Raw genomic sequence first — 25,155 nt, forward strand, 5'->3', positions numbered from 1 at the left:
GACACAAATACAAAAAGTGACACAATCATTAGGCCCCCAAAGAACAGAAAGGAGAGAAAAGGCTAGGGCTGCATTTGGGAAATGACAAAGGTTTATAGAAACATACTCTTCCAGATGCTGTATGGTTGTGATTCTTGGAAAACCACAGGGTTCTGAGTGACACAAAGTACAGAGCCATAACCAGGGCAAAACAATGAGGGCTTTGACCCAGGGCACTGAGAATGAGAAATGCATTTCTTCTCCTTAGATCACTCCCATCCCACATGGTCCTCTGCCAACCTGTATTATTACACAACATGACTTCCCCTAGGGTCTAGATGTTCTAGCCCTCTCTCTGACGGTTTGCTTCCCTATCCCTAAGGTTCCGGACACAGTCATCCCTTGACATAATTATACCCAGGGTTTCATTATCTTCTGTCATTTCCCACTCTCTTCGACCTCTACCTCCACACCAATTCAACTGATTTTGCCCTAGATGCAAGAATTCGATATTATGGCTCTACCAAAGGGAGGAAATGGAGAAAGACATATGGTGTGTGTAAGTAGATTGCAGCATATTTCCAGGGATGACCTACATGCAGGAAGTAGCATAAGGGATTTAGGAAATGTATGATTAGAAAAGGAGGAGGGTTGGCCGTGGGGCAAGAGCAAGAGATGGAAAATAGATACCAATACTGTAAACGTGAAAAAGAGACAGGGGAAGAACTTCAGCACACGGGCAGATCTTCTATGGAAGATCTCTGGGAGAACCTGGACAAGAATCACACAGGATAGAGAAGTGTTAGTGGGTTACATGATCAGGACCGCTGAAGTACTGAAGAATTCAAATAACATGCTATGAATAAAATGAATGAAGAAAGAATTAGAAGTGAAATGGTCAAAGAGGTCAATTTGTGTGAGGTTCAGTTGAGGGAACAAGAGGTGTTTATAAAAGCTAGAAAAGGGAAGACTTGGGGGACATGCTAGCTATTTTCAAAATATTTGAAGGGCTGTCATGTAGAGGATGGAATAGACACATTCTCTTTGGCTCCAGAAGGCAGAATAATGGGTAGAAGTTGCAATGAAGCTAATTTAGGTCTGATGTCAGGAAAACTTCCTAATAATTAGAGCTATCCCAAAGTGGAATGGGCTATATTGAGAGGTGATGGGTTCTCCTTTCTTGGAGGTCTTCAAACTGAGGCTGGATGACCACTTGTCTGGTATGTTATAGTGGGGATTCCTTCCCGGTATGGGTTGGACTAGATGGCTGCTGAGGTCCCTTCCAACTCTCATATTCTGTGATTCTGTGGTAGAGTGGGAAAAAATATTTGCATCAAACACCAATAGAAATATGATATACAAAAATATACAAGGGATTGACACAAATATATAACATTGAGCCATTTCCCAATAGTAGTCAACAGATATGAACTTACAAACTATAAATGTCCACATGAAAACATGCTCCAAATAACTAAGAGGAATAGAAATGTGAATTAAAACAACTCAGTCCATGCAAATGGGCAAAGATAAAAATATATAAGAATTGGAAGAGCTGTAGGAAGGCAGGCACACTGATGCACTCTTGGTGGAGTTGTGAAGTGATTTAATCATTCTAGATTTCAATTTTGAATAATGAAAAAAAGTAACTACACCCTCTGACCCAACAATCCCACTACCGAACACATACCCCAAGGAAGTTGATGTTAGACACAAAAGTCCAATAAATATAAACTACTCTTAGCAGCACACTTTTTGGTAGCAAGGAACTGGAAACAAAGTGGGTGCTCACTGTTTGAAGAATGAAGAAATTATAATATATGAATGTAATGGAATATTACTGTGCTATGTTAAATTACAAATATATGCAGAATTCAGAGAAACATGAAAAGATTTGTACAAACTGATTCAGAACAAAATAAGCAGAACCAAATGAACAACATATACAGTGGCAATAATAATGTAGATGAAAAGATCACTAAACAGAAACTGAACTCTAAGAATGGAAAAAACAATGAAGGTCCTGGAGAAGCAATAATGAAATTTATCTCCGCCCTTGTGGTAGAGAGGTAGTTGTATAATGTGTCAGAATGAGGTTTCAGTATTATATTTTTTAGCTTAACTGTCAGACTGATGACCATTATGAATTACCACGTTCAGACTAGAAAGGGCTGGGATATAAAGACAAAAAGCATCAATAAAACAGTTTTTTTTTAATGAATGAATAAATATCATCTTTGGGTTTAAAAAAAAAAAAGACAAATAACATTATGCTAAGGAACAAATCAAAAAGAGTTAGTCCTTGACTTTCAGGGGCTTTTTGGGGGTGGGTTCCATACCTGTGATTTCAATGGTATAAGGGAATTCCCAGTGTGGAAACTCTCTCCAAAAATAGAAAATAGTAACTTATTTGTAACTTGTACTCTTAGAGAGTTGCAAGGGGTCTCTGAGAAATTAAGGGATTTGCTAATGGTCATCAGGTATGAATTTAACTCAGGTCTTCCTGCTTCCCAAGGACAGCCATCTACTATTTATATTAAAATGTCTCTTGAGAGACTTATGACAAAAATAACCATATGACAAAACCATAATTTAACCTATTTTTATACAGTGCTTTATAGTTTACCAAGCACTTTGCATATATTATGCTATTTGTTCTTCATAATAACTCTGGGGGGTATATAGAGTAGGCATTATTATCCCTATTTTATTTTCTTCATTTACTTATTTGTTTTTAGTTTTCAACATTCACTTCCATAAGATTTTGAGTTCTAAATTTTCTCCTCTCCTCTCCCTTCCCCCCACCCAAGACAGCATACAATCTGTATTATCCCTATTTTACAGACATGAACTTCTTCATCCTGCAAGATCATGTTAGCCCTAGAACTTAACATCTTCTCCATACTTTCTGACCTTGGGCCCCTTCTCTGTGTCTGATTACCGGATGGAGACCTCTCTTCCCAGAACTTCCATTAAAGAGGGAACACAGGTCAGCTATCTCTTTATTTCCCACTCAGCAGCACTTTGCTGGCCTTCTCTATCATGCCCCCTTCACTAGGGTACCTTCTTCTACCTCCTCCTCTCACTTGAGACATTAAGCAACTTACCAAGATGTCAGAGTTAGGAAGTAGTCACATTGGGGGATATGGATCAGTATTTCTGAGTAAAACTCATAAGAATCTAAGACAAGAACTTTATTCAGAAGTAAAGGCTATAATACAATTGGCTGTCTGAATGGGAGGCAGGTCACTTTAGTTCACACCAGACAAAATAATACTCAACAAAACCAATAAGAAACTACAGTAAGTGACATCATCCATACCTGAATGGCACAAAAACAGTCCAACAACCTATGAGCAATAGGAAAGGGTCTCCTCCTTCCCTGTAAAGACAGTGTTAATGTCTCCTTGTGCAATTAGTGATGGAACACATGTAATCTGCAAGGCTCTGTGTCTGGAGGCAGCAAGAGGAGAGGGACACCCCAAGAAAGTCCCCGAGTGGTCAGAAAGTACCACTGTGGAGACCTTGGAAGCTCTTGGTAGAGGTATGAGATAGGGATCAGAGCAGTACCAACCAGTGACTATTGGAATGCATCAGTAATCAGACCAGGTTGGCCCAGGCCCAGGGGTTCTGAGATCCCTATAGCTTTGTCCTAAGATGCAGAAGGCTCTAGAGATCCAGAACTCTGAAACTCAAGAGATTTTGGTCGGGGAGAGCTAACACTGGGAAGGAGAGGTTAGCACAAGAACCCAAAGGACTCAGGGAACAACCAAGCAGAGATGAACACCCCACAGCAGGGTGTGAAGCCTGCCCCTGGCAAAAAGCATCAATTCAGTTAGAGAGATAAATAAAACAAAGAAGATCTAACCAGTATAAAAAAATTACCACAAATAACACCTTCCTAACAACTATAAGCAGAGACTCAAAGGAAAATAAATAAAATTTCCAAAATTAAATAAAAGCTCTGACAGAAAGAACTGGAAGAATAAATAGCTTAGAGAGGAAAAGTGGTAAACCTTCCCTAAGAAATGGGCTCCCTAAAAACTAAAGTAGACTAGAAATCATTGACTCTAAGAGATAGCAAGAAAAATTAGAATAAAATAAAAAAATAGAAAAAATTTTAGAAAAATTAATTGACCTTGAAAATAGGCCAAAGAGGGGCAGCTAGGTAGCACAGTGAATAGAGCACTGGTCCTGGAGTCAGGAGGACCTGAGTTCAAATTCGTCCTCAGAAACGTAACACTTACTAGCCATGTGACCTTGAGCAAGTCACTTAACTCCAATTGACTTGCATTAAAGAGAAAATCACTGGACTTCCCAAAAACTATGACTTAAAAAAAAAAGATTTAACACTATATTTCAAGAAATCATAAATGAAAACTTTCCAGAGCTACTAGAATCAGAAGGTAAAGTCAAGTTTGGAAGAATTTACTGATCACTTCTTGAAGAACCCCAAAAGAGAAAGTCCCAGGAATGGTCATAACCAAAACCCCAAACTCCCACACCTAATTAAAAATACTTCAAGGATTCAGAAAAAAAGTAGTTCAAGCACCAAGCACTCACTGTTAGGACCACATAAGACCTAGCAATTTCTACTAAAAAATAAGTGGAGATTTTAGAATACAACATTCCAAAAGACAAAAGAAATAGGCTTATGACTACAAATAATACTAATACCCTACAAAGCTGTATAATCCTACACAAGAAAAAATGGAGTAGAGGACTTTCAAGCATTCCTGATTGGAAAAAAAAAAACAATAAAGACGTGTAGAAACTCTGAAATACAAAAAGAATTCAGAGAAACCTAGAAAGGAAAATTTATTTGAGCAAATCAGAAGCTTTGGATCACAATAGCTCACAATAAACAACAACAATGATAACAAACTCACAAGATTTTGTACAGAAATAGAAATGGTATGCATTAGTTCACTGACTCTAGAATTTGAGGAATCTCTACTTATTTTATTATGTTAAGCAAAGACAAATACAGGGAAAGGATGAATCGATAATGCTACATCACTTACTCTAAGAGAACCCTCAAGTCCCATTGTAGGATCAGGTAGTGTAATTGGAGAAGTGATGTCACTAAAGAGACACCAAAAGGCACTCTCTAACTTTCAGGGTCTGAATAAGAGACCTAAAATAGTCTTTTCCTGGTCCAAGCTAGTTCAAAGACAAAGTTTTTCTAAGGTTCCCTGGTTTTTTAGCCTCCTTTAGCCTAGACTCCTCTTAGGAATGTCTTAAGGACGACATGATCTAAGCAGCATCCTTGAAGAGAATGCTTAATAAGTCTTTAAGCACCTAAGAGAGAACAGCTACCAGCCGATTTAAAGGTCTGAAGAGAAAGAACAAAAGTATCTCGGCCAGATCCACCAAAAGCATCCTTCTTTCCAATGCCACTGAGAGATGAAGGAGGGAAGGGCAGAAGGGAGTGCCAGGTGGACCTGGCACTGGGACGGCCCTTGAGGATAACATTTATATGTTAGGATAACTATGGAATGGCCCTTTAGGACTAGGACTCCTAGTACTATATGGCCAGAAAAGGATGACTTCCGAGAAACCGTTTTCATGTCAAGATCGGGTGATACACAAATATTCTCCTAGGTGTAAAAAGGACAAAGCTAGATATTAGACTTTATCTTTTGCTAGTGGGAAGAATTCTGCTCATTCTAAGTTCGGCTTAAATGAACACTGGGATAACAAAGAAGCTGTATAACCCATATCTCTGAGATCCTTCTGCCAAAGGTCCATGGCAATACATGAGGAACCATGTCCAAGGGACAGGCTGGAAGAAAAGAAACATTTATTGAGCTCCTATTCTGTGCAAGGCTCTGTGCTAAGTACTTTCCAAATACTATCTCATGTCATCCTCTCAACAACCCTGGGAGACAGGTGATGTTATCATCCCATTTTTAGAGTTGAGGAAAGTGAGGCAGAGGTTAAGTGACTTGCCCAGGGTCACACAGCTAGTAAGTATTTGAAGCTGAATTTGAAGTCAGGTCTTCCTGATTCTGTGCTCAGTTGTCTTCCTACTGCACCATTTTGCAGCCTCTGTTGCCTAGTACCAACAACACTATTGCTTCAGAGAGCTTCAAGTTAGATCATATCTATGTTAAATCCAGGTTTGCAAATCCCCAGAAAAGAAAGAGAATCTCTCAGTCATATGAAAATATTTTGGAGATTCAGGTGCCTTCGAATAAGGCTGAGAAGAAAGCAAGACCTTGAATTGTCCCCTTAAAGAACCTTATTTTATTTTATTTAATCATATTTAAAACTGTCATTTTACCACCCCAAGGATCCTTAGGTTTGCATTATGAGTGAGGTTTCTAAGCAAGAAATATTCCATAGTAGCTGAAGTCTCTATTCAAAGGAGAATACAATAAAATATTAAGTTAGATCAGATGATAGGGTGAGGATCTTTTTAAAAAAGCATTTTGCCTCAGAAATAAAATAAGAAGTGAAGACATTCCAATTTAATCACAACCTTGAAATGCAAATGGACTTAGGTATTAAACAATGTTATATTCAAAGAGCAAAGTAACATAAGGGAAAACATGATGGCCAGAAATAGAAATTGAAGAGATACCTGCTTGCATGGCCAACTGTGTAAATCCTATCTTTCACTGCCAAACGGACTTGTATTTACAGCAGATGGGGCCAGAATGACCAAAACTACCTTTGGAGAAGGAAAGCAGAGAGCTAAAATTTGCACTCAGGGGGAGAAAGTTCTTTCCAAATAAATTTCTACTGCCAGGTTTAGGGCTTGGAAAGAAACCATCTGGTGTTATCATCTTTGAAGCTGAAAGAAACAAATTCTCTAAACCCATGGAAACAGAGGAACACATTTTTGCACTCTATTCCCCCCATCCCCTTTCCTTGTCGATATGGTGTGGAGGGCCAAGAACAATGGGTACTCTTAACTAGAAAGAGATATTAACTTTAAAATCAGGGCCAGTCCATCCAATGGTGATAGTTAGATAATCCTGTTAGATACACCCTTCTATATTATATATGAAAACAGAGCTGGAGGTTCTCCAACCAGAGGTACTAATGTCGATTGTAAAACTATCTCCTCGCAAGTTAACAATCACAGATATCTCAGATTTGGAAGGGACTCAGCACATTAGCAATTCATTCATTCATTCATTGGTGGTTATTATGCAGCAAGCACTGTGCTAAGTGGGGGGCATACAAATAGAAAAAAAATGAAATACTCCCTGCTCTCAAAAAGCTCATACTCTAATCAGGGAAGACAATAAATAAAAAAGAGTTCAGTTGCAGGGCAGAGAGGAAGGCCCATAAGTCCTAAGGGCACAGTTATGGAGGGCATGGCAAGGCCCAGAGGCCCTTAGGTTATGTAAGTAGGTCAGATGACAGCGCCAGGAGACTGCAGGGTATACAGGCAAGGCAGATGGCAAGGCACAGAGGGCCTCAGAAGGCAGTGTGTGTCAAGGAAGATGATAACAGACAACATTGGAAGGGTTGAAGGAAAAACAGCACATTAATATACTGTTGAAATACAATTTGGAATCTGTGAGAAAAGTAATAAACAATCCGGAGATGCCACCATTGGGCATATACTCCAAGGAGGTCAAAGATCAAGTTAGAAAGTAAAAGAGAGAAGGTCTCCTATGTACTAAAATATTTATAGTATTCATGCCACTTTTTTTTTTGGTAGCAAACAACTGGAAACAAAATAAGTGTTCATCAACTGGGATAACTGTGGCATAGGAATGAAATGAACTATTATTGTCCTATAAGAAATGACAAGTATGAGGAATTCAGAGGAATTTAGTTTATTTCACTGATAAATGATCTCATCAATGTGGGCACACCCTTTATCAATATAGATTACATTCTATGCGTGATTTCTTACTCATCCTGCGGGATTCTGGCCTATGTCCTCCCATAAATCCTGAATAAAAAATGCACTTGACAGATGCTGTGATAGGGCCAGCATCTATCAGGGTCTCCCCTTCTACAATATGGGTTTTCCTTAAAAGGCAATGAAACTGGCCCAGGGAACTGAATGGTCCCTCCAATTTACCTATTGTAGTTTCCTGGTAGCCTCAGACCATATTAATGTGGCTTTTTGGTCACTTAAGGACATAAAGGTCCATTTACATAATGTCCAGTCCCTTCAGACTTGGTAGATGTTCCAGGACCACCTGAGGCACCACACTCTGCCCTACTGATCAGATTCCCTTCCACAAGGAGGTGAGGGGGGCCATGTCTACCTGAGCTAAGTGCTGATATATCCTTGTTGGATATTCTTTCTATACTATAGTTAAGTAAACTTCCTTTTGTTACCTACAAGTGTCTCATTTCCTCCCAGCATCAGACCTAAATTAATAGGTTACTGGCCTGAATAAGTGCCACCCCTAATAGAAGCCTTCCCCTGGGTCTTTTAAAAAACATGTTACGGGTAGCATACAGCACTGCTACTCATTGCTCTCACTGTACCTTTTAGTTTCCTTGTCCTCAGTGTTTTTGGTAATACTTAATATCATTCGGTGCAAGGTATAGTGGTGAAAGTTATAGCTGTCAAATCATTGCAACCTATTGCCTCCACTGTGTGAATCTCTTTTCACCCTTTCAGTCACATGAAATTTTGATTCTTCAGACATGTCTATGTTCCACGATTCATAGCATGATCAAAATATTGGTCTTAGAAATCAGTTTGAGTGCATTTTTCCAGATGCAAAACATTTTGCTGTCTTCCCTTGTCCAATTCTGGAGACAGTTCATTATCCATCTGCAATGTCTGTCTAGTAGACAATTCTCCAATAGGAGGCATGGGGTCATTGGGACAAAATGAAGTCTTCACCCAATTTTTTTCCCATGTGGATTTTTGTTTTGGGTTTTTTTTTTTGTTAAGCTAATAATCTCTTTCAAATGTCTATTCATTTAATGGTAAGGCCTTGTATTTTTGGGCCTTGGAGATACTCTCTTCCAAAATGTGGTCAATACAATGTCATCTGCCAACAGGAGCATCTTGACGCTCCCTCTTCAATTTGGAGCCTGTAGCACATCTTTGGAGACAGTATGGTGAGCTGTCTCACCCAAATCCACGGCCACAAGTATCTATAAATAAATGCCCCAAGTTTGAACGAGATGAACTAGAGGTCCTAACATAAGAGGGCAAATTTGATCTCAATGATATGACTGAGACTTGGTGGGATGAAACTCAGGACTGGGGTAGGGTCTAGTTGGGTAGGGAAAAGGGGGGTGAGGACTGAGCAGTGCATGTTAAAAAGGTATTCTCATGTGAGGAACTCTAGGAATCAAAGGGGAAAAATATGATGTAGAGTATTTGGATAAAAATTTTAAAAGGGAGAAATCAAAATAATCTTATTGTTAGGAGTATACTGTAAACCAGTGGTCTTTACACTTACAGAAGAACCCAAAGACCTTTTGTTTATGTGTTTTATATTTATCAGTATTTACTACATTAAAAATGAAAACTGAAAAATTTTAAAAATATTTATTTATTCATTCATTCATTTAAAAATAACAATTATAAATTCATTACATGTTAACATAAATAACATTTTTTATGAAAAATAACTAATTTTCCAAAACTAAAAAAAATTGGTGAGAATCATGGCATTGTTTTACATATTTGCACAAATCTTTTTAAAGTCTGGCTTACTAGAAAACAAGCTGAATTCTCATACCTGCTTTTGCAATTCAATTTGTTGGAATATGTTGGTTTTTTTAAAAAATATATTAAGAAATCCAGCTTCATACAGATATGTATTTGGAAAGACGGGAGTATTTTAATAGGCAAATAACATCTTAACATTATTACAAAAATAATTTTGACTTCATGGATCCCTGAAAGGATTTTGGGGACCCCAGGTATCCATGTAACATATTCTGAGAAATGCTGCTATAGGTCATCTTGACAGAAAGAGGAAATAAATGAGGAGTTTGGGAAATGGATCACAAGCCTCTCATAGAGCCATGATATATATTAGTGATGGTAGACTTCAATAACCAGATACCAACTTAATCAATCTCTTTTCTCTCTCCCTTCTCCTCCCCTCTCCCTCTCTGTTTCTATTTTCCAGTTTTTGTTTTTGTCTCTGTCCCTCTTCCCTACAGCCAGAGCAGTTAATAGCATCTTGATTTACCTTAGTAATAATTTCATCTTTCAAAAGGTGAAGGAACCAACAAGGAAATTTTATTTTACATCTCATTCTCACTGACAGGGAGGAACTGGTTTCTGGGGTGGAAATGATGGGAACCTAGTAGAAGAAGTGACCACTTCATTCTAGAATTTCGGACAGAGGAAAGAAAATATGAACATAATCTGACAAGCACCTTTGGGGAAAGGTGATTTTAAGGGGTTCAGAGAAGAAATAGATAGGATCCCACAGATTAAAAATCCTTCAATGGGAAATGCTCAAGAATGAAATCCTGAAGACACAAAAGGAAATAATCCTAGTAAGGAAGAAAAACAGAATTTTGTCTGAAAAGACCAACATGGATGTGCCAGGGACTTACCAATCAATTTAAATGCCAAATAACAGAAGACTGTTTTAAGAGCTTGGCATGGTCCTTTAAGAATAAGGCTGGGAACGCAAAAGCTCAGAATGAGCTGATGCTGGTGAGAGAAGCCAAGAACAACAAAAAGGGTTTGCTTGTTGGTTTAACAATATTAGGAGAAAAAAAGAGGACCAAAGCAAGGATAGGTTTTTTTATTTGGGATAAATGGGCAATGATAAACTGACAAGAGGGAAGTGGTTCAATTAGGTGCTCAATTCTCATTTTGCTTCTGCTTTCTCTGGAAAGATGATGGTCCCATTAGAAATGGTCACAAACAAGAATGACTAACGAGGAATTAATATGTAGTAAAAGAACAATTAATTAAGGCATGCCTGCATTCAAATCTTGCTCTAGATATGCGATAGCTGTGTGATCCTGGGCAAATCACTGAAACTCTAGGTCTCATTTTCCTTATCTACAAAATGAGGGTTTTAGACTAGATAAATTCCATCCCAGATCTAAAGCTAGGATCCTAAGAAAGTAGGATAAATTCAGGTCACCTGGCCCAAGTGAACTACATCCTTGGGTCCTGAAAAAACTGGCCAATGTGATTGATGAGTAACTGTCACAAATATTTAAAACAGCATGGGAATGAAAGATATCACAAGATTGGAGAAGGGCAAATGTCCCATTTTTTTTTTAAGGTGTTGGGGCAGGGAGAGAGGACAATATAGTCTGCAAACTATAAGTCGGTAAGTTTAACTTTAATTCCTGGGTAAATTCTAGAATGGATTGTCATAGATGGTTGGTGAATATCTAGAAAGGGAAAGTTATTTTAATACAAAGAGCTAGCATGGCTTCATGAAAAACAAGCCATGGCAGACTAACCACATTTCCTTTTTTGACTCAATTACTATACTAGTAGATGAGGGAAAATGTCAGTACCATATTTTTAAAAAATTTAACAAAGCTGATTAGCTCATACTCTTCCTGTGAAAATGATGAGGAAATGGATTAGATGATAATAAATTGGATAGAGACAGTACTGGTCAGATGGGCACACTCAAAGCATAGTTGTTAGTTAGCAATTCAATGATAACATAGCAGGAGGTTTCCAGTGACATACTCCAGTGCCCTGTGCTTGACCCTGTACTGTTTGGAGGGACCTAGCAGGTGAGAGCTAAGATGATTTAGTGGATAGAACAGTAGACCTAGAGTCAGAAAGCCATGAGTTCAAATCCAGTCTCATATACTGATTGTGACCCACGTCAACTCACTTTCCTCTGCCTGCCTCACTTTCCTTCTATATAAAATGGCACCTATCACACAGGGTTACTGCAAAGACCAAATTAAATATTTGTGAAATGCTGTGTAAACCTCCAAGTGTTATATAAATGTGAGTTATTATTATTATAACTTTGTCATTGACTTCAATAAAGACATACATGGTATGTTTATCAAATTTGGAGATGATACAAAGCTGGGTGGACCAGCTAGCAGACTGAAATAGAGTCAGGATCCAAAAAGATCGTGACAGTCTAGGGCCGAATCCATAAGATTAGATGAAGTGGGAATGAATGTAAAGTCCTGAACTTGGGTACAAGGAATCAATGCTACAAGTATAAGATGAGGGAAACATGAATCTACAACAACTGTTCTGAAAAGGATCTGGGGGTTTTAGTGGACTGCAACCTCTCTCTGAGTCAGCAGTGTGATACAGCAGCCAAAAGCGCCCATGTGACCTTGGGCTTCATAGAATACAGAGTTGATGCAATCCCATTCTATTCTGCCATCATCAGAACTCATCAAGAGGACTGTGTTGAGTTCTGGGCACTACAATCTAAGAAGGATATTGGAAGATAACCTAGTGAGTGGCCAGAAGAAGGTTTGGATGAAAGGACTTTGCATGTTTAGCTTGGAGAAAAGATGACTCAAGGGGAACAGATTAGGTGTCTTCAAGTACATGAAGGGCTCTCATGAGGCTGAGGGGCAAAAGTAGGAGCAAATGGGTAGCAGTTGCAAAAAGGTAAACTGAGGGTTGAAGCTAGGAAATATTTCCTACTAACTAGAGCTGTCCAAAAAATGGAAACAGATCCTTCCCCTCCCTCGTGGAGGTCTTTGAAAAGAGGCTGAGTGAGCGCTCATCTGGTTTGTCTTTGGTGTATGGGTTGGATTGGATGGCTGCGGAGGTCCCTTACAACTGCCAAATTCTGATACTTTTATTTTGTTTCATTCCTCCCTTAGTATCTACATTCAGAAGATCTTTGAAAAAAGTTGTTTCTGTGGCTGTACCAAAGAATTGTGTGAGACACAATTTCAGATTAAGTTTTGCTCTATCAAGGCAAATTTTTTCCTAATAATCAACAAACAAAAAATAATCAGCAAACAATGGGATCTTGTATTTTCTACATCTTTCAATTTAATTCAGTAAGAATTTGGTAAGCACCTACTAACATACCGAGTACTGTACTGGGCACTGGGAATACAAAAAATGAAAAATCATCCCTCTCCTACAAGGCATTCTACTGAGGGGATAAATACAATAAATATTTAAGTGTACAAATGATAATCTGCAAAACTAGAAAAGAGTATGAAAAAATAAGGGGACTGAGAAAGGCTTCCCTCCAAAACTCTTTGCAACAAATGTCACCATAAAAGTCTGATATCTAAGCTATAAAGGAAACTGACCCAAATATATGATCAAAAGCTATTCCCTAATGGTCAGAAATCAAAGTTTTCTAAACAAAAATGGCAAAATGTCAATGATTATATGAAATCATGTTCCAAATTACTAATAATAAAATATATTATTCATACATGACAAACAGCAACAAATAGATGTAAATTAAAATAATTATGAAGTTTTATTTCACACCCAACAAATAAGCAAAGATAATGGCAGCTCCTCTGAAAGATGCAGTGGATTTCATGCCCCATATGCATCACAGCATAATAATAATAATAAAAAAAAATAATAATGGTGATAGAAATCATTTTATGTAATTCCTTGTGGTTTACAAAGCACTCTACATATTATCTCATTTGTTTCTCACAATAATGTTGAGATAGGTGCTATTAATATTCCCATTTTACAGATGAAGAAACTGAAAATGAAAAAAGTTACATGACTTGTCCAGGGCCACACAGACTATGTGTGAGGCAGGATTTTGAACTAAGCTCTACCTGACTCCAAGTGTAATACTGTACCACCTAGCTGTCTGCATGATATTAATAATAACTAACATTTATTTGGTGCCTTGAGGTTTACAAAATTTTACATACGTTTTCATTTGAGACACAATTCTGTAGGAAACGTATTATTATTACTGGGTTGTTGATGGTTTTTTTTCCCCCTAACCAATTTTACAGATAAGGAAGTGAGAGCTTCAGAAGTATTAAGTGACACATCAAGGGTCACAAAATAAAGTTGGAGTTTGAGACAGGCTTGAATTTTTATTTTCCTAACTCTAAGTATAGTGCTCTGGACGCTTCATTTCAGCATTAAATAAAGGCCTGCTATGTGATAGGCACCGTGCCATTGGGTACAGCAGACACAAAAGGCAAAAAGTTCCTGCCTTTTAGAAGGCCCTTACATTCCACAACACTAAACTACCTCAATATAGTGGCCAAAAATTGTGATCTTGGGCTGCCTTAAGAGTCATGGCATCCAGCATGAGAGAGATGGCTTATTTGTATTTTGCACTCATCTGATCCCACCTAGCATACTGTGTTTAGTTCCGGTCATCACATTTTTAAAAAGAGATGGACAAACTGGAGAGCATACAGAGAAATGTCACAAGATGGTCTCAATATCATGCCATATGAGGACTGAGAAAAGACTTGAGGGGAAAAAAAGGAAGGGAATCAGTAACAGTCTTCAATTATTTAAAGAGTTGTCACATGTAAACACTAAAATTAGCTCTGTTTGGCTCCAGGAGGAGGAATTAAGAACAATGGTAGAAGGTAGGGAGAGATAGAATTTGGCTTAACATAGGGGAAAACCTTCTAACAATTAAAGTTATCCAAAAATGGAACGAACTCCCTTGGATAGTGACAGGCTACCCCTTTTTTTAAAGTCTTAGATGAAGGTTTGGTGACCATTTGTTGGTGATCTATTAGTGAGGATTTTTAGGAAGATACTAGATGGACTCTGAGTTCCCTCCCAACTTTAAGATTCAATATTTTCAATATATACAAAGGTCATTCTTCTAAAGATTTTATAAAGACCACATTCATATATTATCAGAGTTGGAAGAAAATCCACTGGTCCTCTAGTCCAACTTGTACCTGAATAAAAATTCCCTCTACAACTTGCGCAAGTGGTCATCCCACCTTTGCTTGAAAATCTTCAGTGAAGTAGAAAACCATAACCTGACAAATTATGCACATAGGTGCGTAGTTACTAATGTGTTCTCCACTGTATATGTATTTGGGCTGGGTTGGGTGTTAGTAATAATATCATAAATAATATCAGAAAGGCAGCATGATCTGATGACAGAGAGATGGCGCTAGAAGTCTTTTTTGGTTTTGACTCTTTATTATCACAAATAATGCTGATATTAATATTTTCATAAATTGGAATCTTCCTTGCTGACATTCATAGTGGTTGTGACGATACTCATCATAAGCAATAAAAATGTATGTTACCAAGTCTCACATCTTTCTTTGACTTTGGATACACGATAAAATGAACTTTGCCAACTTCTTTGCCTTATCAACAAGAATCTATGAGCTATACTTATCTGTCACTTTTGTGTCATATGGTTTCGTTTATAACGAGAATGTCAATATTGACATGACTGAGTTCCTTGAATAGTATGTATTCTCAGTTAACCACTGGACAAATAATTCACATTTGGACATCAATAGTTAATGCTTATAGCAGATCTAAAGACTTTTTTTTAGCACTTTCTCCTTTTCTGCTATGTTGCCAGTCACTGCAGGAGTTCAAGGGAAGCACTTATTTTAACCATTTTTTCTTTTTCTTTGTTTCATGCATTACCACGAACAAAAAAATTCATCAACAAGGACAAGCCTACTGGTAACTTATCTCTCCCTATATAAATGAGCTAGTTCTCATTTAGCAGAATTAATCTGTTGCTAGGACCACACCTGAATACTTTCTAGCATGGAGGAATTTGCTAGAGCTTCTGTCCTATTAGCACAATCTTTAACACTCTAGGATCATCCCCCTGGCACAAGGATTCAAAAATTAGGTGCTCCAATACAGAGTGGTATATTTGGAGTTAAGAGGTCCTGGGGCTGAATCTCCGATATGCCACCTACTTGGTCAAGTCATTTTATCCTCTCTGGGCCTATTTCCTCATCAGTGAAATGAGGAGGTTGGAATAGGTAACTTCTAAGGTCTCTTCCAGCACTAAATCTGAGCCTGTGAGTCACTCAAGAAATACTTGTTGACTGAGTCACTTTGAGATTTTCGCCTTAAATTCAAGTCCGTTAAAAATAAAAAATACCAGCATTGGAAGTAACTTCAAAGTTCATTTATCTAGCCCTGGAATTTTTATTCTTAATGATATTTTTGGCTTCATTATACCACAATTTTTTCTCAGTCCTGCCTTCCTTCACAGAACCCTTCCTTTAACAACAAAGCAAAACAAATCCACACAACTGCAGAATTCTAGCTCACTATCTTTCTACCAAGAGGAAGTATTTCATTATTGTGCCTTTGAACCCAATACCTAACATCATATTCAATGTTGATTCCAATGTCTTTTAGAATTACTTTCATTTACACTTTAATAGTCATCATGGATACAGTTCTCCTAGCTGTCTTCTTCCCTTAAGTCTTTTCATGTTCCTCTGAATTTCTCATTTTCATCATTTCTTAAAGAACAATATCCCATTATATTCATATGCCAAAATTTATTCAGCCATTCCCCTATTAAATGGGGAACTGTTGCTACAAAAAATACCCTGCAAAAATCTGCTATGAATGTTGTATTCATAGAATCTTTTTTTCTGACTTTGATCTTTGGGCATATGCTCACCTGTGGAATCTCTGCGCCAGAGTTTGAATTGAAAAGTTTGGTAATCTTTATTCCATAACCAAGTTATTTTCCAGGAGACAGATCAACTCACAGCTCTCCCCAAAAGTACATTACTATTGGTAACTGTCTTTTTCATAAACCCAATGTTAAATAATTTTGTCTTTTATCCTTTGTCAACCTGACAAGTGAAATGAAATCTCAGCTGTTTTAATGTACATTTCTCTTATTGTTAGTGACGGACAGCAGATTTATTCTATGTTGGTAGTTTTCATTTCTTCTATTAAAGCCTTATATGTTTGCACTGTAATTTATATTAGTGGTTCATATGTGTGTATACTTTTACGCACACATATAAATGATCATATAATCATATATTATGAATTAATAGATACATATTAGAGATATATGCCATAATTCATAAGATCTTAGACTGAGAGCTGCAAGATACCTTGGAAGTCATCCAGAATAAACTAATCATTTTATAAATGAAAAGTCTGAAGCCCAGTGAGGTTGTGATTTGCCCACGGTCACATAGCTACGATTTGAAACCAGGTCCTCTAATCCTTAATCCAGGGGCCTTTTCTACTGTACCATGATGATGTGTCTTTGAAATCACAGATATTAAGCTTTCATTAGTAGATGCTTAATTTAATGCAAAAAAAGGGCTTCTCCTTATTCGGCAGCTTTGTTTATTGTAGGTACATTTTGTTCATGCAAAACCTCTTCATTTTATATAATCAAGTAAGCGGCATAGTGGAGATTCAGCCTGATGGCCTCTAGACTCCAAATATTGTCTACTTTATCTTTTGGGATCAGCTATATCCGTTGTTTGGTTATGAACTCTCCCTCTAGCCACAGCTGTGCAAGGCACTTCTCTGTTATCATTTAATAATATGATCATAAAAAGTTGCCTAGTATGACAGAAAAATGATTGAATTTAGATTCAGCGACCTGGGTTAAAATTCTGCCTTTGCAAGTTATTTACTTGTATTAGGCCCATTTCCTCAATTTAAAAGGAAGAGATTGTACTAGATGCCCTCCAAGGTCCTTTCTAAGTCTATGACCCTATATGATTTTTACATTTGAGTTGTTTATCCACTTTGGAATGTACTGAAGTTTATATTATTAAGATACTAGTTTAAAATGATAGTTTCCCAAATTGTGTGTCCAAGTTTTTCTAATAATTCTTATCAAATAATCCTTCCTTCTGTAGTTTGTGTTCTTGCTAACCCCTAAATCTAAATGATTGTGTCAAGAAAATTAATGCCATCATGAAACAGCATTGATGGAAGGGCCTTCAGGATGTGGTTCTCTACTGGATTCTAAGAGGGGAGAAAACCAGAAACCAGTGAGAGTCAAGAACTAAATGAAATCTTCGAGCTACAGAAGGTGACAACTATAAAAAATAATTTACAAGGAAGAAAAAAAATCAATTGGGAAAGGTTATTAGTGAATCAGAAGAAAAAGTGAAAAAGGATTTTCGATGAGAAGCCTGAATTCCATTTCACAAAGCAAACACCTACTACCTCTATTTCATCTTTCTTTTAAAAATCTCATCCTCATCCCTTGGGAACCAAATATTTCTATATGAAGGCTGGTCCTATTCAGAAATCAAAATTTTCCTATTTTAATAACAGGATGAATATTTTACATAAATGCATTACACACTTCTCTGTTTCTATTGAATATAACTGAACCTCTTTTCAGTGACTCATTGTCTCCATTATGAACATCAATTATTACACTAGTATAAATCACAGAGGACTTTAAGAACTACTGCTGAAGTGTGTAAAGACTGTTTGTTACTATGCCAAATGACCTGAAAGCATGATACTTTTAATTTTTTGGCAGCAGTTTTTATCTCCTTTCTTGTCAACTGCCATTTTAAATTATTTTCAATATACCTGCCTAAAGCAGTTTTGTTCCCCCTTCTTTTCTACAGCAGGTTTAGGTTTAGAAAACAGATAAATCAGTTTGTTAGAACTGTGTGTATAAAATATCATCAGAGTGAAGGCCTAAAGTGGTTCTTCTCTTTGTAAGTTGCAAAATGTTTAGATACCTATTTTGGTTGGGTGTGACTTTATTCTTCCTGGTTCTTAACTATGCTCTATAGGTGAGATATTACCATACTACAAATACATATGAGCATATGCACAGGCACATAAACAAAGAACCTGAGGGTTTAAAGGGTTTTTTCGTTCGTAAAATGATTGAATTTGGGCAAGGGCACCAAAACACTTTTGCTAAGTCATGGAAAACCAGTAATTCATTCAGCATTGCTTACAAAAGGGCAACCCTAAAACTGAACGATGAAATAACTATAAATTATATTTTCTTAATAGAAGATGCACAATATGACCTATAAATCACCATGCATTTCTGGCCTTTACTTGTCTTGTTATTTGTTTCTCAAAGGAAGTACGTACATAAGGACACTTATACCAGGACCCAGAAGACCTGAGTTCTGGTCCTGACTCACCCACTTAGCATGGTCCTTGAACATGTCATAACACTGACAGACCTTGGTTTTCTTATCTGTAAAAGGGGGAAGCATACTACCTTCCAGACAAAACTTCACAAACCTATCAAGTCAAATGAAAAAATACTTTGTGTGAATGCATTTGAAAGACAATGAAGGTCTATCCAAATGTAAAAGAGTACTATTTGTGGTTAATGAAGGCTTATTTCATACTTCCATAAGCCTTTTCTACATTAGCTCCCAGTTATTCTAAACAAATGGAACAAAGTATTAATGCTGTGTATGATCTTATTTTACATATTTATTATGGGTCTCAGGCTACTTGCCTATAAAAATATTAAATTCTTTCTTTTGGGATAGCAGCCATTTAACAAAGTCAATATAAACCATGCTTTGTGTATCATTTCAGAAAGAAATTGAAGTCAAGAAATCCACAATTTTCTAACTTTAAAAGGGAGACCATTAAACCTAAAATTCAATAAACATTTATTAAATTACAACTAAGTGCTAGGCAATAAGAATACAAAGAAAAAAAAAAGTCCCTGCCCTCAAGGAGCTTACATTCTATTGGGAAGACACATATACTTATATGAGTAAATGCAAGTTAAAATTAAGAAGATTGCACTAATAGGGGAGAAAAAGAAAGGTTTTATTAGGAGGTTTTACCCAAGCTGAGGTTTGAAGGAAAGGAAAGATTCTAAGAGGCATAAGTGAGAATAGACTGCATTCCAGATATACCATGGGGGAGATGTCACCTGTGCAAATGCTCAGATGTTCAAGATGTAATAAGTTAAGTTTGGAGTAAAGCAAGTAGACCAGTTTGGTTGGAACGTAGAACAAGTAAAAGGCAGTAATGTGAAATGTCTGAAAAGGTAGACTGCTGCTAGACTCAGGAAGGGCTTTAAATGTGCAATCAAAAAGTTCATATTTTATAGTAGAGGTAATGAAGAGTCACTGAAGATTTTTGAGGAATGACAGAATGACAGAACTGTGCTCTAGGAATATTACTTTGGCAGGCATACATAAGACTAACTGATAAAGGGAGAGACTGGAAGCTAAGAAACAAACTAGGAGACTATTTGGATAGTCCAGGCAAAAGATGGTAGGGACCTCAATCTAAAGTGGAGATGAGAAGATGATGGATCTGAAAGACACAAAAGTAGAATCACCAAGACTTGGTAATAGATTGATGTGAGGGAAAAGAGTCACTGTTCTAAAAGATTGTGAAGCTAGATGACTGGTCAGTGGCATCTTCAACAGAAATGGGGTACTTTAGAAGATAGATGGGGTAAGAAATAAATATAATGAATTCTGTTATGCACATCATGATATGCTCATGGGATATCCAGGCAGAAATGTTCAGCAGGTTGCTGTCAAATGTGGTTCTACAGTTCAGGAGAAAGTTTAAGATTGGACATATATATTAGGCATTTTTGTAGAGACAATTACACCTATGGGATCTAAAGAGATTACAAAGAGAGAGGGTGAAAAGAAAGAAGATCGTCCAGGGATAGAGCCTTGGGAGACTTTCCAGTGTTAGGTAGGCAAGGGATAGATGATTATCCATTAGAGGAGAGGTCCAACAGGTAGTAGAAGAACCAGAAGACAGATGACAGAGAAAGAAAAATACATCAAGTGGCTGCCAACATGAAAAGCCACAGAGTAAGAAGACTGAGAATAGACCATTTACCAGTTAAAGAAATCACAAGTAACCTTAGAAAATGCAATTTCTGCAGAAGGGTAGGATGAGAAGACAGATGGCAAAGAGTTGAGAAATGAACAGGTTTTAAGAAAATAAGACACTGCAAAAAGATATAAAACTTTCTAGGAGTTTAGTGGTGAAAGGGAAGAGAGATATAGGCAATAGCTTGAAGGTATGGCAAGATCAAGTCAAACATTATAAAAATAGTATATACCTAAACTTCTCAAAATAATTCAGAAGAAATATATAAAGAGTTCAGCATTGAGAAAGTTATAACACACTAAAGATTACTTTACAAAGAGATGTCCCATGTCCAAGCCTAAATTCTATTTTCAGACATGTATTTGGAAAAGAGGGAAAGCTGATTCCTTTCATATTCTGAAAGTCTATGTTTACACAATCTTTTGAAAAGGATGGAACTTTTAAAATTTTAATGACAGTAGCGCCATTAATTTCTTTGGAATTATCTAATTTAACCTTTGGGACGAGCTTAACAGAAGGAAATTGATCAAAAGTATACACTTCGCTGCCCTTCTTCTGAGCCACCCACCTCAAACAGATTATCTTTACTTTCATTGTTCATGCACAGCTAATACCTGCAGGTGATCTTCATCACCTAGTTTTCACTTGGATAAAGGTGGTATACTCAAAATCCTAATTTAGGCACTTAAGAAAACAAATATGGCAACATCTGAGGAAGCGAAATGAGATATATATCCCCAAGGAAGAGGGTATACACCTCACAAAGCACAAAGTTGGTCCCAGCAGATAATGATTTTATCATTTATTGGGTTTATTAAAAAAAAAAAAAAAAGAAATACACGGCAAATCTAAATTACAACACTTTATTGCAGCATCGGCAAAGGTCAGATTTTTGAAGCTGGTGAAGATCGGGCAGCATTTCCATGTGAAATGTTACAAGTTTACAAGTTTGTTTCTTATTTAATTCTACATGCAGAAACTGAAACAGTGGTAAAAGAAAAAAAAAAGAAAATGTCTAGGAAAAAAAAGATTTAATCAAGTAGTAGCATACAGATGTACTCTTTAACTAAATGTACTATGCCTACTAGAAAGCAAACAAAAGACACAACTATCCTAATAAACAACAGCTTGTCAGAAATGGACCAAGAAATCTCCTTTCTACTTAGGGAGGGGGGGAAGCAAAATAAAAGCTCTATTTGTTTCCATATTTTGTTTAGAGACAGAGGCTTGTAAACCCATGAAGGCCAACAAAATTTTCTGATCCATTTCTTGTTGCCCTTTGGTCATTTTCTATGACATGCTGACTGGCACATTTTGGTTTTCAATGATACTTACAATGGGCTTGACTTTATCCCTGTTCTTAAGCTGGTATCAGACTTTTTCTAAGTGATCTGGATCAACATTCTCTGTATAGTAATAGTCTTTTTTTTCCTTTTATCTTAATAGACAATTTTATCTCACTGGCTCTGATGGACAAAATTGATTTCTCTCCCATCCTTTGCTCCTTCAAACAAATTCTAAAATGAAAGCCTTCCTGGTGGAGTTATCTGGTGTTTGGATATCTTTCATCATTTTGTTGTCCTGCATGTAAGGTTTGACTAGAAGATTTTACTGCTTGCTCTATACTTTTCTACTGTAGTCTTGGAGCCCCCAAATGTTATCTTTTTCCAACACAGGATGTTCAATTCAGAGACAATGTAACTCACATCAAGTTTAAAACTTAAGTTCTTTATCCCCCATACTGTTACCATCAAAACCTTTTCTGCTCCGGCACAATCCATCTCATTGACAGTTGTTCTTGGTGTAACTGCTCAGTAGTAAAGTTAACCATCTCATTTCTTTACCTCCATTCTCATGAGAAGATTAACCCTCGCGTGGTTCCCATAACAAAAGGCCTTTTATGCCATAGCTGGAAGCTTCAGCTTGTTGCGGTGTTAGTGGAGGCTGGTGTTTCTGCCTCATGGCCCCAGCCTGCCCCAGGTTTAGATTCGCAACTCTCTAGCCCGACATGCTGAGATGTGTCCACTGCTCTCATTCAACTGCTGGAGGACTCCACTATCCACAACATCAGAGATACAGGACCTAATGAAATGACACTTGCTGCTGGATCAACGTCTCCTAAAGGTATAAAGAAGGCAATTTTAAATATTGAATCATCGTAGAACTAGAACTATTGCCAAAGAGAGAAACAGTGCTCTCGCTACAGTGATTATGTAATAGATGTAGCTTCTCCAAATAGATCAATCCTATTACAAAGTATACAACCTCTCTGCCACACTAAAGCAAAATAACAGGTAGCGAGTAGTACATTGGAAAGATCAATTCTGTAGACAATAGGTAGAATGGATGACTTTCTGGATCTTTTTTTTTTCTGGCTAATTTTTAAGATGTTTTGAATGCAGAGTTTGTTTCTTGAACAGAAGTTACATTAGCAAGGAACATAAAGAATAAGATGTAAATAGGTAAGTGCATTTATTTAAATCCAAATTCCTCTTGCAGAGGCTAAGTGGAAAGAATACCCCCCAAATATTCCTACATGCAAAAAAAGCAAACAACATTTTCCCCTACAGATCACTCAAAATAACTGCTGAAATTAAAATCATCTGAATAAATGGAATAAGTGCTCTAGTAATATTTAAATAGGTAGAGAATACTTTCAGCTTACAGACAAGTCACTAAAGGTGATAGAAAGAGGAAGAGGCACCTGAGCCGTTAAGGAAGCTGACTTGAGAGTGCATTCCAGCCTATGCAAATTCATAGAAGTGAAAGACCACATGTTGAATTAGAAGTGTCTAGTTTGGCTGTCATGTCTCGTGAAATAAGGCTAAAAAATTAAGCTGAAGTCAGATTGTATATGACCTTCAATACAAGACTGAGGAGTATAGATTTTATCCTAAAGGAAAACAGGAAGCTGTTCAAAAGTTTCTGAATAGAGAAGTGAAATGCTCAGACTTGTGCCTTAACAATATTATTTTGGTAGCTGTGTGAAGGAGAAATTGGAGGCAGGGAGTCCAAGCTATTACAACAGTTAAGAAAAGCAGGGTTCATGAAGCCTTTAGGGTAAAAGCAATGTAAGTAGAGAGAAGATGTTATAAAGGTAGACCTGATAGGACTTGGCAACTGATAATATTGGAAGATAAAATCTGAGCAACTGGAAAAAGGTGCCAGTTACAGAAATAAGGAAATATGAAGAAGACAGCACACTGGAGAAGATGAAGATGACAAATTTCGATTTGGACATGTTGAATTTGAGATTCTAGTAAAATATTTGGAGAAGTCAAGCAGGTATTTGGGAGATAGTTAGGAGGAAGAAGTGGGGGAGAAATTAGGGATGAATAAATACTTTTGGACATCCTTGGCATAGAGAAAGCATGAAAGCAGATTAGATCCCCAAAAGGGAGAAGGAAGGAGAGGGAGGAGAGAAAGAGATAGATAGATAGAGAGAGAGGGGGGCGTAGGAGTACAGAGAGAGGGGGGGGTAGGAGTACAGAGAGAGAGAGAGAGAGAGAGTGCATGCGCATGCACAAAAACTCAGGACTTTAGAGAAATCTCTGTCCCAGAAGGATGATGTAGCTATGCTAGTTCAAACTGCAGATAAATTAGCCCCAGCTCAATACATCCACTATACAAAATTTCAGCAAGAAATGGCTTTCAACTCTGGAGCTGTGTAAAGAGCTAGCTGGATGGTGGAAATGCAAAAATACCTAATGGAGTCTCCAGGATTGAAAATCATTAAAAAATGGGAAGATTAGGGATTAAGAAATGGACGATGAGTTCTATGAACAAGAGCTTTAGTTCCATTGTATATCACTGTAACTAAATACTCCACACTTGTTATAGCCTGAAAGCCCAATGACAAAGTCAATGTCTTAATTTATACACATAAATTTTGAAGATCTTTAATTAGGTGCCCCTGAAAATCAATGAAAATCTATAGTCAAGAAAACTTTAAAATATTATCTTGTTACATAATACTAATATAATTTGTTTCTAAGTATATTTCTCCTTATTTATATGTATATATTACCAATATTAAAATCTGTTTTGATGCTAGAAAAATATAAAACCAAACTGAAAATTGTAACTTCTTAGCTTCTCCTCTCAAATACTCTGTGTAAAAACAGAAGGCTTTAGCATGTCCCCATACCCCTGGCACATGTAAGTGACAGACCAAAATATAGGTCTATCTGCAAAAAGTCAAGATCACAGAACAAAAAAAAACCCAACAACAACTTTAGGAGAAACAACATTAGGGCTGTGTTCTTTCAGGTTACTAGATTTCAAACAAAATAAAGAAATATTTATCACTCAAAAAATCTCAAGATTCATGCTTAATATTATTCTCTGTCTTTTCCCACTTTCATCTACTTCTACATATATGGAACATCTATTTTTCACAGTCCTGTTAACTCACTTCTAGAAAGGTTTCTATTCTAAAGCAACTCAAAAAGAGAAATTAGTTTTCACAACAAATGAGTAAGGATGAATGTTGAAAGTAGACTAATGAAAAGTCA

At 37.0% G+C, this 25,155-nt stretch overlaps 1 protein-coding gene across 7 annotated transcripts in view; it reads right to left on the reverse strand.

Moving 5' to 3' along the window:
* Positions 1-25,155, reverse strand: part of LOC138175985 (regulator of nonsense transcripts 2) — a 201,454-nt gene that overhangs the window by 59,429 nt on the left and 116,870 nt on the right. For 3 of the 7 annotated variants that reach the window (XM_069106647.1, XM_069106648.1, XM_069106646.1), the window contains exon 22: positions 1,114-1,283. The exons of 1 other annotated variant lie outside the window; for it this stretch is intronic. In XM_069106647.1, the coding sequence (XP_068962748.1) occupies positions 1,205-1,283 (79 nt within the window). In that variant the 3' untranslated portion in view covers positions 1,114-1,204. Of the gene's footprint in view, positions 1-1,113; positions 1,284-21,430; positions 22,760-25,155 lie in introns of those variants that run through there. 3 more of the 7 variants (XM_069106652.1, XM_069106645.1, XM_069106649.1) reach the window with 3 other exon arrangements.

This window comes from Petaurus breviceps, unplaced genomic scaffold, assembly GCF_028583685.1.
Source record: "Petaurus breviceps papuanus isolate PSGF00001 unplaced genomic scaffold, PetGlider_PUasm1.0 80, whole genome shotgun sequence".
NCBI classification, from domain to species: Eukaryota; Metazoa; Chordata; class Mammalia; order Diprotodontia; family Petauridae; genus Petaurus; species Petaurus breviceps.